The sequence below is a fragment of the Manis pentadactyla genome, chromosome 17, assembly GCF_030020395.1.
Source record: "Manis pentadactyla isolate mManPen7 chromosome 17, mManPen7.hap1, whole genome shotgun sequence".
Classification (NCBI taxonomy): Eukaryota; Metazoa; Chordata; class Mammalia; order Pholidota; family Manidae; genus Manis; species Manis pentadactyla.
This window is the reverse complement of record NC_080035.1, coordinates 10,303,581-10,317,674: the sequence shown is the minus strand read 5'-3', so window position 1 is coordinate 10,317,674 and position 14,094 is coordinate 10,303,581. Positions and strand designations below refer to the sequence as shown.

The following is a 14,094-nucleotide window of genomic DNA, read 5'->3' as shown; positions in this document are numbered from 1 at the left end:
GGTTTTCCAGCCTGTATATCTAGGTCTCAGGAACACAAGTCTCAAAGATTATACACAGCATGGCTGAAAGCAAATGTCATAGGTGGTTACGCCATGACGATATGATCCAATCTGACTGGCCAACTCAGTCACTCAGAAGTTCCAATGTTTCGTATGTCTTCCATGAGTTTGCACTGCAAGTCCTTGTCAGAACAGATTAAAACCCAGGAATTCTGACTTAAAATAGTGCTTTGGATGACCAAAGAGGCTCACCTATTACAACTTAGATAGATAATGTCAGAAGTATGTGTAAATTAAATGTTACTAAATCAGATGTATTCTTCCAATGCTTAACTTTTTTCTGGATTTTTTTTTTTTTAGGGGAGAGAGAGTGGTTAAAAATAGAACTGTAAATTTAGAAACTAATAGGGACAAATTTGCATGGGTTCTTGGCTCCCAAAAATTCTTCTGTGACCATATCCACTGACTTTTACTAAGGCCAGTTTATTCAACTGTAAGTAAATAACCAAATGGACATTGATTAGAGCAGAAGCTAGCATATCGGCCTTGCTGCCAAGCATTGCTCTGACTCCTATCCTTCCCTGGGTTTGGTTGTTCAGCTCTGTCTTTGGTTCCACAAACTGTCTGTGTCAGTATTTATCCAATAGCGGGTTTTTCTTCTTTTATTTTAATTATTTGTTTATTTGCCTAAGTAAGCCAGTCAGAGGTGGTGGTGGTGGTGTGAAGAAAACAGACTTGAAAAACAACCCAAACCACTCCTCTCATTTCATGAAGTGAAGCACTGAAGCTCAGAAAGACTAAGTGGCTTATCTATGTCACATAAACCAAGACAGGGTTAACTCCAAAACTGGGATTTCCACTTTCAGACCAATATTGCATTAGTAAAGGAAAAAAAAGTATTAACCAATCCTTAAATAGTTGGATATTAAAGCTGAGAAATAGTTATAATACAAATATTTCCAGAACTCAGAGAAAAATTCCAAGTTCTAACAAGCACCAAGCATGGCTGGAGGATTAACACACCCTCCAGTCGGGAGATCGATGACTCTCCCCACAGCATACCTTTAAAACATAAAGTGGGCGCTTCTCATATGATGATCCAATGTGGATTTTTTCGACTCTATCAGGATACCGCTCAGTTATAACTTCCATCCAAGAATAAATCTGTCAAAAGGGAAATCAGCAGTCACTGAGCAAGTTCAGAGCACTTCCCTGATCAAAGGAAGCAGACAACTTCTTCAAGGCAAAGCGATGTCTTAAAAATTTCATATGTAGAAAGAATGAGGAACTGAAGTACTTGGGCCAGGGTGTTTCTTCTACTGTTTAGGAAAATCAAGAAAATTAAAGTTTTGAAAAACATTGAGGTTTAGAGGTAGAGTAGAGAATTGCTAAGGAACTTAAAACAAAGTAGAAAAAGTTGATCTTTAAAGTGTGCCTCCTGAAAGTTATTTTTAAAGGCTCATCACATTGACACCCTGCCTCTATGGATGAAATCCTCTTTATCACATATTCAAGAGTTCACTTTTATATGGCTTTAAAAAAATTCACTTTTCAAAATTAACCTAAGGAAACCCTGGGTACTGTCTTTGTACAAGATAAATGGCAGTGCCATTATTTCCCCCTAGAGACCTGTGCACTGCAGAATCTATGAAATGCTGAGAGGTAAAGGTAAGGACAGTCTGCAGAAAAAAGTATTCTCCTCTATCCTGAGAAAGAGTTTGATTCTGGACCTCTTTCCTTGGTGGAAGTGTAGTCATATTTGTGATTCTGTTAAGATTATTGCAGAAGGAAAACAAAAATAAAAAATTCTGGGACTAATTTTAGGCTAGTATCCACATCAAAGCAAGTGTTGATGGTGGAACTCTGTCATGTTTTAATGTGAGCCACCTTCTCAGAGGCCATTGATAAACCAGTATGCCTTCTGAAATGGAAATGACCAACCCTTGGTCTTACTTCTGAGAACTTTTCTAGAGGTAATTTTAAAAGCAATCATAGCTGATGGGAACTGGAGCACTACTTATCCCTGGGTCCTCGTAGAGTAGCATAACTACATTGAGTGGTATGCATGAGTGGTTGTCCTGCGCTCCTGGGAATTAGGGTGCTCCCAGAAGGCCGACCTGCCACCAGATACCAATGAGGTGTTGGACAGTTAGCCATCAGGCACTTCCTCCCTGGGTCTCTGTACACTGTGTTACTCTTCCGTGGCAGGAGTTCATCTGAGAGAACTGCTACATTAAACTATTTTGTGTACAGCATTGATGGTTCAAGGATTTTCTCTAACAGGGGAGGTTGTGTTGTATGAAGGCAGCTTTACAGAAAAGTTCATTCATTTCACAATCTCATCTGGGGTAATGAAGGCAACATCCTTTGAATAACTCTCTTCTTTGGCCATTTGTTTTTCTAGTGGATTGCTTAAGATTTCCTAGTGAGACTTGCTGACAAAAGAAGCCCTCCGCCCCCAACCCCGGTGACTTTGTGGTGAGGACTGGAGGAGGCATCAGCGCTGAAGGGGGAGGAAGGACTTGGCAGAAGGTCCTGAGGGCAAGACTTCTATGCACCTGTTAGAAAGGATGGGGGCTTGGAGAGAGGAGGGGCACAAAATATTTATGGAATGGTATTGCTATGAACTGAATTATGTTGCCTCCAAAATTTGTAGGTTGTAGCCCTGACCCCAGTCCTTAGAATGTGACCATATTTGGAGGTAGGCCTTTAAAGAAGTAATGAAGTTAGAATGAGGCTGTTAGTGTGGGCCCAAAGCTGACCTGACCGGTGTCCTTATGGGAAGTGGAGATTAGGACTGAGAGACCCAGGGATGTGCATACAGAGAAAAGGCCATGTGAGGATGCATCTGCAAGCCAGTGAGAGACACCTCACCAGCCCTGCTGACACCTTGAGCGTGGACTGCCAGCCTCTAGAACTGTGAGTGAATAAACTTCTGTGGTTTAAGCTACCAGGCAGGGGTATTTTGTTTTTCAGACTAATATAGTATATGGCAAACTAATACAATCATGTATTTTTTTCCCCCTTCCCATGTTTTTCTAACTCTTTTTTAGGGATAGGATAAGAAAATATATATATATATAATTGAAGTGTATTTTTAGTATACTGTTCAAAGCATTCCCCTTTTCCTACCAACTTTAACACAGCATTGACATATTTATCTTCTTCATTTTGCAAATCACTCCTACCTAGCCTCTCAACTCTGGGCATTAAGTTTGCTTATAACAGTGCTGATAATAGACACCGGAGGGGGGTGATCTGGGGGGAATAAACAGAGGCAAAGTAGGAGAGAAAAAGGAGGGGGATGCAATTTCAAGATTCCTATCAATTAGTCAAGAATATTGATTCTAGAAGCAGACTGAGTTCTGGCTTAACTAACTGGAAAGGAACAGATGCTTTTGAAGATTAAATAGAAAATTGATTCTTATAACTTAACTCTTAGATGTCTTAAAAACATGGATATGGTCCTTAACAGTTTCTGGGCACCTAGCCAAAGATGATAAAAATACTTAAGTTAAGCAACATTGCAGCGTACTCCTACAAAAGAATGAAAGGAATCCAGTGATCTGTATTACTCAGAGTACACTATATAAAAGAAACAAACAACTAACAAATGGGGGAAAATGACTCTTGGAGTATTATATGAAAGCTTACTGAGAATCTTGTTCAGGTTCTCTTTAGAAAAATTGAACATGTAAAAAAAGAATCAGTTTCTTAAAGGCTATAAAACACAGGCATCATCATCATTTGTCGTTGTCATCATCTGTAGTAGTATAATAGGTTCCTTCAAAGGGGATTAAAGTGCACTTATTTACAGCACACTAAATATAAGTGAATAAATTCCTTTAATTCAGTGAGAATATGTAGTAATTATTCACTAAGAGTGTAATCAGGGGAATGGCCCAATGAGACCTGATTAATTGGACTGTTAATTTTGTGGGGGCAGTTTAATAAAAAAGGCCCTATTTTTTATTTCCTGTTCTCCCTTAGCATGCAGAGTTACTCCTAGCAGTTAGGTTACTCTTAACTGTGGGCAAACACCCTGTGAGAGGCAGTTTACCTTCCCAGGGAAGGTACCTATAAAAGGGTAAATTACCACCATACAATCTAATTGTGATTTTAAAAAATTCGCTTCCACCAGTTATGATTCTTTACTAATTTCACATGGTTCAAATGGCAATGCTAGTTAAATGGAAATAGTAATTTTGGAGAGAAATGTAATAGCTTACTTCATTTAGTGAGTGATATTTCTCATAGTACGAGGAGGAGGCCCGGGGGCTGACTGTGTCGTTGGAAGTCTGCTGTTGGATAAGATCTTCCACATTTTCCACAGAGACACTAGGGGATGAAACAGAGGGATAGCTGATTTCCAAACAGGGTTCTGGTTTTCCCATATGGCCCATTGCAGACACAACAGGTGAGCCTGGGGACAAAAATCACTAAGAAATCTAATCAGCAAAAGTTCATCAAAGTGAAAACACCACCACCTAATATTGTAGTAAGCTGAAATTCACAAACCCCCTTGTCAGTAGAGCCTAAGGCACAAGAGAAAGTGGCTCCAGTGTGGTATGTTTCCAGGACTTTCAAAAGTCCACCCTTTCCCCACCACTATCAACATTTCTTAATTGTGATTCATTAGTGTCTTTCATGGGAACACATAGGTTAATGGATAACTTTCTTCAATCTAGAGTAACATTGTGTTCATTCAGGACCAAGGAGAAGCAGAATGTCTTTTCTTTTTGTTTTTTATTGTGACAGCTGTTGACCTACACCAGATGTTCTGCATAGCCAAAGATGATCAGATCTCTAGAAAAATAGAAGCACAGGAAAAGGGAAGGTATGGAAAAGGATCTTGTTATGTCTCTTGAGAAGAGCCACACTGTTAGCTAGGCAAACAGAATTAAGCTGTTCTCTAACCTGGAAGGAACAATTTGAAAGTTAGCTAACATTTGAATATTGTCTTATTTGTTTTAGGCCAACTAAATTGGCCTAAATTTTTTTAGGCCAATTAAAGTTTAGTCCAAGCTTTAACATCAGAAAAGTCTGAGTTTGATTTCTATCTTTGCCATGTTCTAGATGACCTTGAGAAATTCCTTTGGAATTATGAAAAACTTTTTCATCTGCATAATGAGGATAGTCTCTACCTCACAGGGTTAAATAAGGATTAAATGAAGCAATGCATACAAAGGCCCAGCACAAATCCTGGAAGGCAGTAAACACCTATAACATATTATTAATTATTGTCATAGTAGATTTGCCAAAGGTTGCCTTTGGGAGCACAGAAGGAGGCGTGGCCTCCAGGAAGCACTAAGGCAGCAGGAGGAAGACTAGCCCTAGAGCAATCAATACAGAAAGGAGACACTGGGTGGGAGAATCCAAAAAGAAAAGAGCACGCTGTGCAGAAATCACCCCTGATACAATTTTTAGTTTAGGGTCAGACATTCAGGAATGTTCTTGACCTTGTAAAACAAGCAAAATCCCCTTCAGCAGCTCCTTTTCAAGAGATACTACAAAGCCTACTAAGATAAGTGCCAATTTTGCTCCCCGTGTCCGGGCACAGAATAGAGGAACTATAAGAGGCTCCGCAGATCATTAAGTCTAAGAGTCATTTTCAGATAAGGTAACAAGGCCATGAGCAGATAAACCACTTGTCCAAGGTCACAGAGCCAGCCACTTGGTCTTCATCACCAGTCCATTTCAGAGATTTCCATGTTGTCATGTTTAATGTAAGTATTTATTTTTCCAGGAAGCAATTATACCACCTGCTAATAAAGTGTATCATCGGTATACATACAGCTTACGATAGCTGCTCAGCAAATATTGAATGATGCCTACCTGAATGGAATTCTGTTTTCTTTTAAATGGGCTTTTACATTGCTTACATCAGATTCATTCACAAAAAAATGGACATCTCTGTTCTTCACAATAAATTCAGCTGTTACTGGCTGCCAGAGAACAATCTGCAGTTTTAAGGGGAATAAATGATAAAACAAAAATGTTTGTTCACATTATTCTCATCTGCAGCTAAAGTCATAAAAATGTGCCTATAAAGGAAATGAAAAGACACATCCTGGCCACTGGTTCCCATTCATACACACAGCAGTATAAACATTAATTTTGCAGGGAGCTTGTTTTATTCTCTCTAAACTCAGCTGCAAAAGAGGGCCTAGAACAATGAGGTGAGACCAAATGAACATATTTATGACCCAACTGTAAAACTGGATGTGTATGTGAGATATTTAAAAAGACATGAAATTTTGTCTACAAAGAAGGTTGTTTAAATGTTGATTTTCTTTAATAAAAATTTCATGTCCTTGATATTATTATCATGTTGGTGTTCCTTTTCTTTAGTCTTATTAGACACTTTGGACAATGTCTTCCAATAACATTTACATTTTTTTCTATTTTATTGCACTTTTCCAAAGCGCTTTCACACCCTTTGCCTTTGACCATTATAATTACATGTTGGTAATAGACTATGCAGATGTTACTATTTCATTGTGCAGGTAACAAAATCAAGGCTCATTGCCAACTTGTCTAGATTCATACATCAAGGACGTGGCAGAACAAGAACTCAAATCACCGATGCTTGCCCTGGTGGCGTTTCCTCTGTTCGCCGTGCGGCGGCCATGACGGTGCACTGCTCAGCTTTTCGCTGGGAGGAGCAGCTAACTGACCTTCCCAGCTGCCGCCCCTCTTGATCCATGGGAGGCGAGGCTCTGCTGCCCCCGGGCTATGGCCAGTGACTGAGCTCTGTGGGCATATCACTGTGCGCCCATTCCTGAGAGAGAGGGGTTTCCTCTTACAGGTGACTTTGGCTCAAGACCCCTCACTGGTCCAGCCCACCTTCACTGACACTGGTCTGCAGTCTAGGGGTCCTCCAGGCACCATCCTCCTCTCTGCACAGGTGTCAGAGCTGCATTGCAGTCTACAACTGCTCCCTGCCATTTCCAGTTCCTCCTCTCATTCTTCACGAGCATTCCTCCTAATAAATCCCTCTCATCTATTATCTGGTTTTGACATTTGCCTCTTGGAGAACCCTAACTGGCAAATGCAGAGCCATCAATTTCTACCAGGATATGCTGTAACTCTGTCAGTTTTCTACACCATATGCATTCTGGGGAGATGGGTCCCAGGCAGGAAAATTTTAATAACTTTTCCCTTGTGTTTTTGATGCTTACTCCTTGATTAAGAACCATTGTTTTATAAGTAACATTCTGTTATTGTAGCATCTTTGTGAGTACACACTTCCAATTCAAAGAACTATCATGCAATTGGCTGAAAAACCCATAGCACAAATGAAGAAGGTTTTATTTTGGGAGCCAGCAAAGATATGTATTTATAGGAAGGGGGACAGACTATAAGAAGAGGGGGTTATATCAGTTATATATAAGGCTGACAACATATAGGAGAGAACATGGCACACAACACTTACACAAAATGAAATCAATATAATGACTAATGGGAGAGAAATTACCTCATATGTTGTAGTAAGATTCTGCAGAATTTGAACTTGCCTAGAGGTTCTAGGAATTGCAGATAAAACCTGGCCACTGGGAAAGAACAAAACAGAATTTTGATGTAAGATAAAAAGTGAAAATGAGATAAATTATACTGGGAGGGGTTTCTAGGTAATTGTAAAAAGGAAACATGCTTAACATGTTAAGAAGAAAGCTTTTTCTATAGACTGTTATGGAAAACATATTCTCTCATTCTTTATGCTCCTAGGCAATCGCAAAATCAATAGCTCTTTTGAATGGGAGTTGGCTTGCAGAGTACTCACTTCTTTCTTCCTGCATGTGTGTGTGTTCTAATTTTAAAAATTAAATATTTGATGCATAAGGGAATATTTATGCTAATTACATAATAAAATGAATGCCCATGAACCCATTACCTGGCTTAAGAAATCCAATGTTATTGGCCTTTGAGGCCCCTTGTGGGCTCCTTGCCAGCCTGTCCCGTCACATCTCTAAAGGTATCCACTACTTTAAATTTTTACTTTGTTCATTCCCTTATTTTTTTTTACAGTATAGATTCATAAACACATGGAATGGATTCTTGTATGCGTGGTTTTTAAAATATATCCTTAGTTTTACTTGAGTTAACTCTATAGAAATAGTATATCATATGTACTCTTTTGAATCTTGCTCTTTTCATTCAATATTGTATTTTCAAGATTATCATCTGTGTTGAAATACCTAACCATACTTCAGATGTGCACGAATTTGCTTACAAGTGGAATTGCTATTTCTTGGGGTTACACACGATTTTAATTTCATATGATGGTATCAAATTATTTCTCAAGCTTTTTGTATTAATCTATATTTTCACCAGCAATAGTGGGAGGGATACCCTTCAGCTCCTCTTCCCTCCTAAACCCTGAGGCCATCATCTAACAAATTTTCATGCTCTTTGGCAGAGACAATGCTGGTTCATCATGCCATTTCTTCTTGCTGGGCAGGTGGAAAACCTGCATTTCCCAGTCTTCTGTGTGGTTGTGTTGACACAACACGCCTGAGTTCTTGCAGCGGGCATGTGAGTGGGAGTGAGGTGCTGTAGTTATGAGCAAGGGGGAAATCTTATGTGCATATTCTTTCATCCTGTGGCAGAAGGCAAAGAACCTCAGGATATGGATTTGCAAATTAGAATCAGCCCAAATCTCCACCAGGGAGAGCACTATGTCCTCCATCAATTGATGTATGGATGAGAAAGTAACCTTTGTTGTAGCAAGAAAAGCTATTTCAGGGTGCATTGGCCATTATAACACAATCAAGGGGTATCCTTACTAGTACAGGTGGTCTATTTATTGGCGCACTGTTTTGTTCCATTGGTATACTTGTCTATCCTTATGGTCTTTGTGCCCATGGCTTCATATTCAATCTTAACATCCCATAGGACAAGATCCTGCTTCTCCTCTCCACTGACTAGCTCTTTTCTAAGAGCTTCTTAGTTTGAGCCTTTGTTTTTCCACATAAATTTTAAAAATCAACTTCTCATTTTTCATGAAAAAGTTTGGATTTTGATTTAAATCGTATTAATTCTGTATAGATCAATAATTCTATATAAATCAGTAATAGAAATGACATTCTCATAATTCTGAGTCTCCTGTTATCAGTAAATACAGATTTGTCTATTAGCTTAAGTCTTCTTTAATTGCTTTATCCATAAAGATTTTGCACATTTTTATTATAGTTTAGGAAATTTTTTTTGTTTTGTAAATGGTAACTTTTAATATTCCATCTCATAGTTCTTTCTTGCCAAAGGTATAGAAATGAAGTTGATTTATAAATATTGATTTTTCTATGCTGCTCCCTTGGTAATTCTGGACATTTTAATATAGACATTTTATTATTTTTTCTTTGCAAGCAGTCATTACAACTGCACACACTAAATTTTGCTTCTTTCATGTCAATGCTTTTAGAATTTTTTTCCCATGTTAAACTATATTGGGACAGGACCTGTAGCACAGTGTTGAATAGAAGTTGAAACAAAATGCATGATTCTTAATTTTTAAGAAAAGCTTTTAATGTCTCACTGTTAGAATGTTTGTTGTAGAATTTTGGTAGATGTCTTTTAGTAGAAGTTCCCTTCTACTCTCTTCTAAAAGTATTTATCATGAAGAAGTGTAGATTTTATCATATACTTTTTATGAGATGAGCATAAAGATTTTCTGGTTTAGTCTCTTAATGTGGTAAGTTACATTAACAGAGTTTTTTTAAATTGATTTTTGGTTTAATTTGTTTTCTCACCTTGTCTTTGTCCTATTTCTGCCTTGCAATGCTGGCTAAGGCCATGAGGAATGTTTAGTGATTCTTGCAAAGACAATGGATTAGTGTGAATCAACATGGATCAACTTTATTTTCACATACCACTTAATCAGAAAGGAAGGAATTTCTTAGTAAATTTTTTCACACTTGCATCTCTCTATCCATTTTGCAAGTAAGGTTACATTTGGATAAAGAGAGAATGGAAGCAGTGAGGGGAGGAATTACAGATATGAGTGGAATCCATTAATAGCAATATCACTCTCAGGTTTCTAGCATACCTTTAAGTAACCATTTTATTCAAATTAAAATTAAGCCATATTGATGTCATTTGCCAGAGGGGGGCCATTTTTTAATAAAGAGTTTTTTCTTTATCTTTATGTGAAGATAAATATTTTTTTAATCAGAAATAAAATGCTTTCCTTTTGCTTTATTTAAAACCAATATTAGACTTTGCTTCCAATCAACATAGAGAAACAGGTTTACCCTCCTGCTGGAAACATTAAAAACTGGACCATATATATACATACATATGTATATTTATTATGCACTCAATAAATTAAATATCAACAACATGAGGACTAAATGCAACATTGTATCCTAGATTGGATTCTAGAATAGAAAAAGGGCATTAGTTGAAAAGCTGGTGAAGTCCAAATAAAGCCTGAAGTTTAGTTAGTAGTAATTATATACATAAAACCAATATTGGTTTTTTAGTTCTGACAAATATACCAAAGTAATGTAAAATGCTAACATTAGGGGAAACTGGCTCTAGAGTATATAGGAATTCTCTGTAATACCTTTGCAAATTTTCTGTAAATCTAAAAAATATTTCAAATAAAATTTTATTTTAAAAAATGCACCAAGAACTCTGGAAGCACAAAGAGGTTAAGATAACTTCTACTTGTCATTATTAGCAAAGGCTTCATGGAAGAGATGGCTGAGTAAGCAAGAGTGTGTGAAGGTCCAACGGCGGGAGACCAAAGGGCCTTCTGCGGGAAGAGCCAGCCGCTAGTTGCTGTTGAGTGCGGGGTAGAATGGCAGCTGGACAGAAACGAGTTTGAGAACTTACGTTAGTCCTCCCTGAGAGAAGGATGCTGAGAGATTTGGTATATCTTGTAGGCAATTAGGACTTAGGAATGTGACATCATTTGACTTGCAATTTGTAAGAGTAACTTTGATAGCAGGATGGAGGATGTTTTTATTTTGGCGAGCCTGATTAAAAGGTTCTAAATTATGGAAATAAACCTGTGGAGACTTGATTATCTGAAGAGGGAAGGAGTGGCTCACAAGAAACAATAAACTAGGAAATTTTAGGTCAATCCCTGGTATAGTTTTAGCATAAAATATTCAACCAGTGCTTAAGGATGTATGTTCAAGAATATGTATTGCAGGATTATTCATAACAACAACAACTAGAAATCATATGAATTCCTAACAGTAACAGAATTGTTGCATGTTGGTGGTGTCTCTGCATTCCGGATGTTTTGTTATGATTATAAAGAATGAGTTACATTTATAAGAATTAACTTTGGGGAAGTTACATGATATATTAAGGGAGAGAAGCAAGATTTAGAGAACTCAGAAATATTATCCCATATTTTAAAAAAAATAAAAATTAGAAAAAGGAAAATTATTTGTTTTAAAAGAGAAACGGTATGAAAAAATAAACAGCACTTATCAATACTTATTTATTTATTTTTTATTAACGTAAGATTGATATACACTCTTATGAAAGTTTCACACGAAAAAACAATGTGGTTACTACATTTACCCATATTATCAAGTCCCCACCCATACCCCAATGCAGTCACTGTCCATCAGTGCAGTAAGTTGCCAGAGATCCACTATGTCCCTTCTCTGTGATACACTGTTCTCCCCGTGATCGCCCACACAATCTGTACTAAACATAATACCCCTCAGTCCCCATCTCCCTCCCTCCCCACCCCCCTCCCCATCCCTCCCCTTTGGTAACCACTAGTTCATTCTTGGAGTCTCTGAGTCTGCTGCCATTTTGTTCCTTCAGTTTTGCTTCATTGTTATACTCCACAAATGAGGGAAATCATTTGGCATTTGTGTTTCTCCGCCTGGCTTATTTCACTGAGCATAATGTCTTCCAGCTCCATCCATGTTGTTGCAAATGGTAGGATTTGTTTCTTTCTTATGGCTGAATAGTATTCCATTGTGTATATGTACCACCTCTTCTTTAGCTATTCATCTATTGATGGACACTTAGGTTGCTTCCATATCTTGGCTTTATTCTTCCATCTCAGAATTGCTCTGGCTATTCGAGGTCTTTTGTGGTTCCATATGAATTTTAGAATGATTTTCTCTAGTTCATTGAAGAATGCTGTTGGTATTTTGAGAGGAATTGCATTGAATCTATAGATTGCTTTAGGCAGGATGGCCATTTGACGATATTAATTCTTCCTAGCCAAGAGCATGGGATGGGTTTCCATTTGTTAGTGTCCTCTTTAATTTCTCTGAAGCGTGTCTTGTAGTTTTCAGGGTATAGGTCTTTCACTTCCTTCGTTAGGTTTATTCCTAGGTATTTTATTCTTTTTGATGCAACTGTGAATGGAATTGTTTTCCTGATTTCTCTTTCTGCTAGTTCATCGTTAGTGTATAGGAATTCAAGAGATTTCTGTGTACTAATTTTGTATCCTGCAACTTTGCTGAATTCAGATATTAGATCTAGTAGTTTTGGAATGGATTCTTAAGGGTTTTTTATGTACAATATCATGTCATCTGCAAAAGGGACAGTTTAAATTCTTCCTTGCTAATCTGGATGCCTTTTATTTCTTGTGTTGTCTGATTGCCATGGCTAGGACCTCCAGAACTATATTGAACAGAAGTGCAGAAGGTGGGCATCCTTGTCTTGTTCCCAATCTTAAAGGAAAAGCTTTCAGTTTCTCACTGTTCAGTATGATGTTGGCTGTGGGTTTGTCATATATGACCTTTATTATGTTGAGGTACTTGCCCTCTATACCCATTTTGTTGAGAGTTTTTATCATAAATGGATGTTGAATTTTGTGAAATGTTTTTTCAGCATCTATAGAGATGATTATGTGGTTTTTGTCCTTTTTGTTGATGTGGTGGATGATGTTGATGGATTTTCGAATATTGTACCCTTCTTGCATCCCTGGAATAAATCCTAATTGATCATGATGGATGATCTTTTTTATGTATTTTTTAATTCAGTTTGGTAATATTTTGTTGAGTATTTTTGCATCTATGTTCATCAGGGGTATTGGTCTGTGATTTTCTTTTTTTGTGGGGTCTTTGCCTGGTTTTGGTATTAGAGTGATGCTGACCACATAGAATGAGTTTGGAAGCATTCCCTCTTCTTCTACCCTTTGGAAAACTTTATGGAGAATCGGCATTAGGTCTTCACTAAATGTTTGATAAAATTCAGCAGTGAAGCCATCTCATCCAGGAGCTTTGTTCTTAGGTAGTTTTTTGATTACCTGTTCGATTTCATTGCAGTAATTGGTCTGCTAAGATTTTCTGTTTCTTCCTTGGTCAGCCTTGGAAGGTTTTATTTTTCTAGAAAGTTGTCCATTTCTTCTAGGTCATCCAGTTTGTTAGCATATAATTTTTCATAGTATTCTCTTATAATTCTTTGTATTTCTATGGTGTCTGTAGTGATTTTTCCTTTCTCATTTCTGATTCTGTTTATGTGTGTAGACACTCTTTTTTTCTAGATAATTCTGGCTAGGGGTTTATCTATTTAGTTAATTATCTCAAAGAACCAATTCTTACTTTCATTGATTCTTTCTATTCTTTTATTCTTGTCAATTTTATTTATTTCTGCTCTAATCATTATTATGTCCCTCCTTCTACTGACTTAGGGCCTCATTTGCTGTTCTTTTTCTAGTTTGATTTATTGTGAGTTTAAACTGCTTATATGGGATTGTTCTTCTTTCTTGAAGTAGGCCTGTATTGCAACATATTTTCCTCTTAGCACAGCCTTGGCTGCGTCCCGCAGATTGTGTGGTGTTGAATTATTGTTGTCATTTGTCTCCATATATTGCTTGATCTCTGTTTTTACTTGGTCATTGATCCAATTGTTATTTAAGAGCATGTTGTGAAGCCCCCATGTGTTCGTGGGATTTTTAATTTTCTTTGCATAATACATTTCTAGTTTCATACCTTTGTGATCTGAGAAACTGGTTGGAGCAATTTCAATCTTTTTGAATTTACTGAGGCTCTTTTTGTGGCCTAGTATATGATCTATTCTTGAAAATGTTCCATGTGCACTTGAGAAGAATGTGTATCCTGTTGCTTTTGGGTGTAGAGTTCTGTAGATGTCTGTTAGGTCCAACTGTTC

At 37.5% G+C, this 14,094-nt stretch overlaps 1 protein-coding gene across 1 annotated transcript in view; it reads right to left on the bottom strand.

The window, feature by feature from the left end:
- The window catches only part of CPB2 (carboxypeptidase B2), a 50,138-nt gene that overhangs the window by 27,324 nt on the left and 8,720 nt on the right, over positions 1-14,094 (bottom strand). Inside the window, exons 2-5 of the mRNA XM_036889699.2 lie at positions 7,478-7,553; positions 5,836-5,960; positions 4,230-4,338; positions 1,063-1,164 (exon numbers count right to left, since the gene is read on the bottom strand). Coding sequence (XP_036745594.1) covers positions 1,063-1,164; positions 4,230-4,338; positions 5,836-5,960; positions 7,478-7,553 — 412 coding nt within the window. The remainder of the gene's footprint in view (positions 1-1,062; positions 1,165-4,229; positions 4,339-5,835; positions 5,961-7,477; positions 7,554-14,094) is intronic.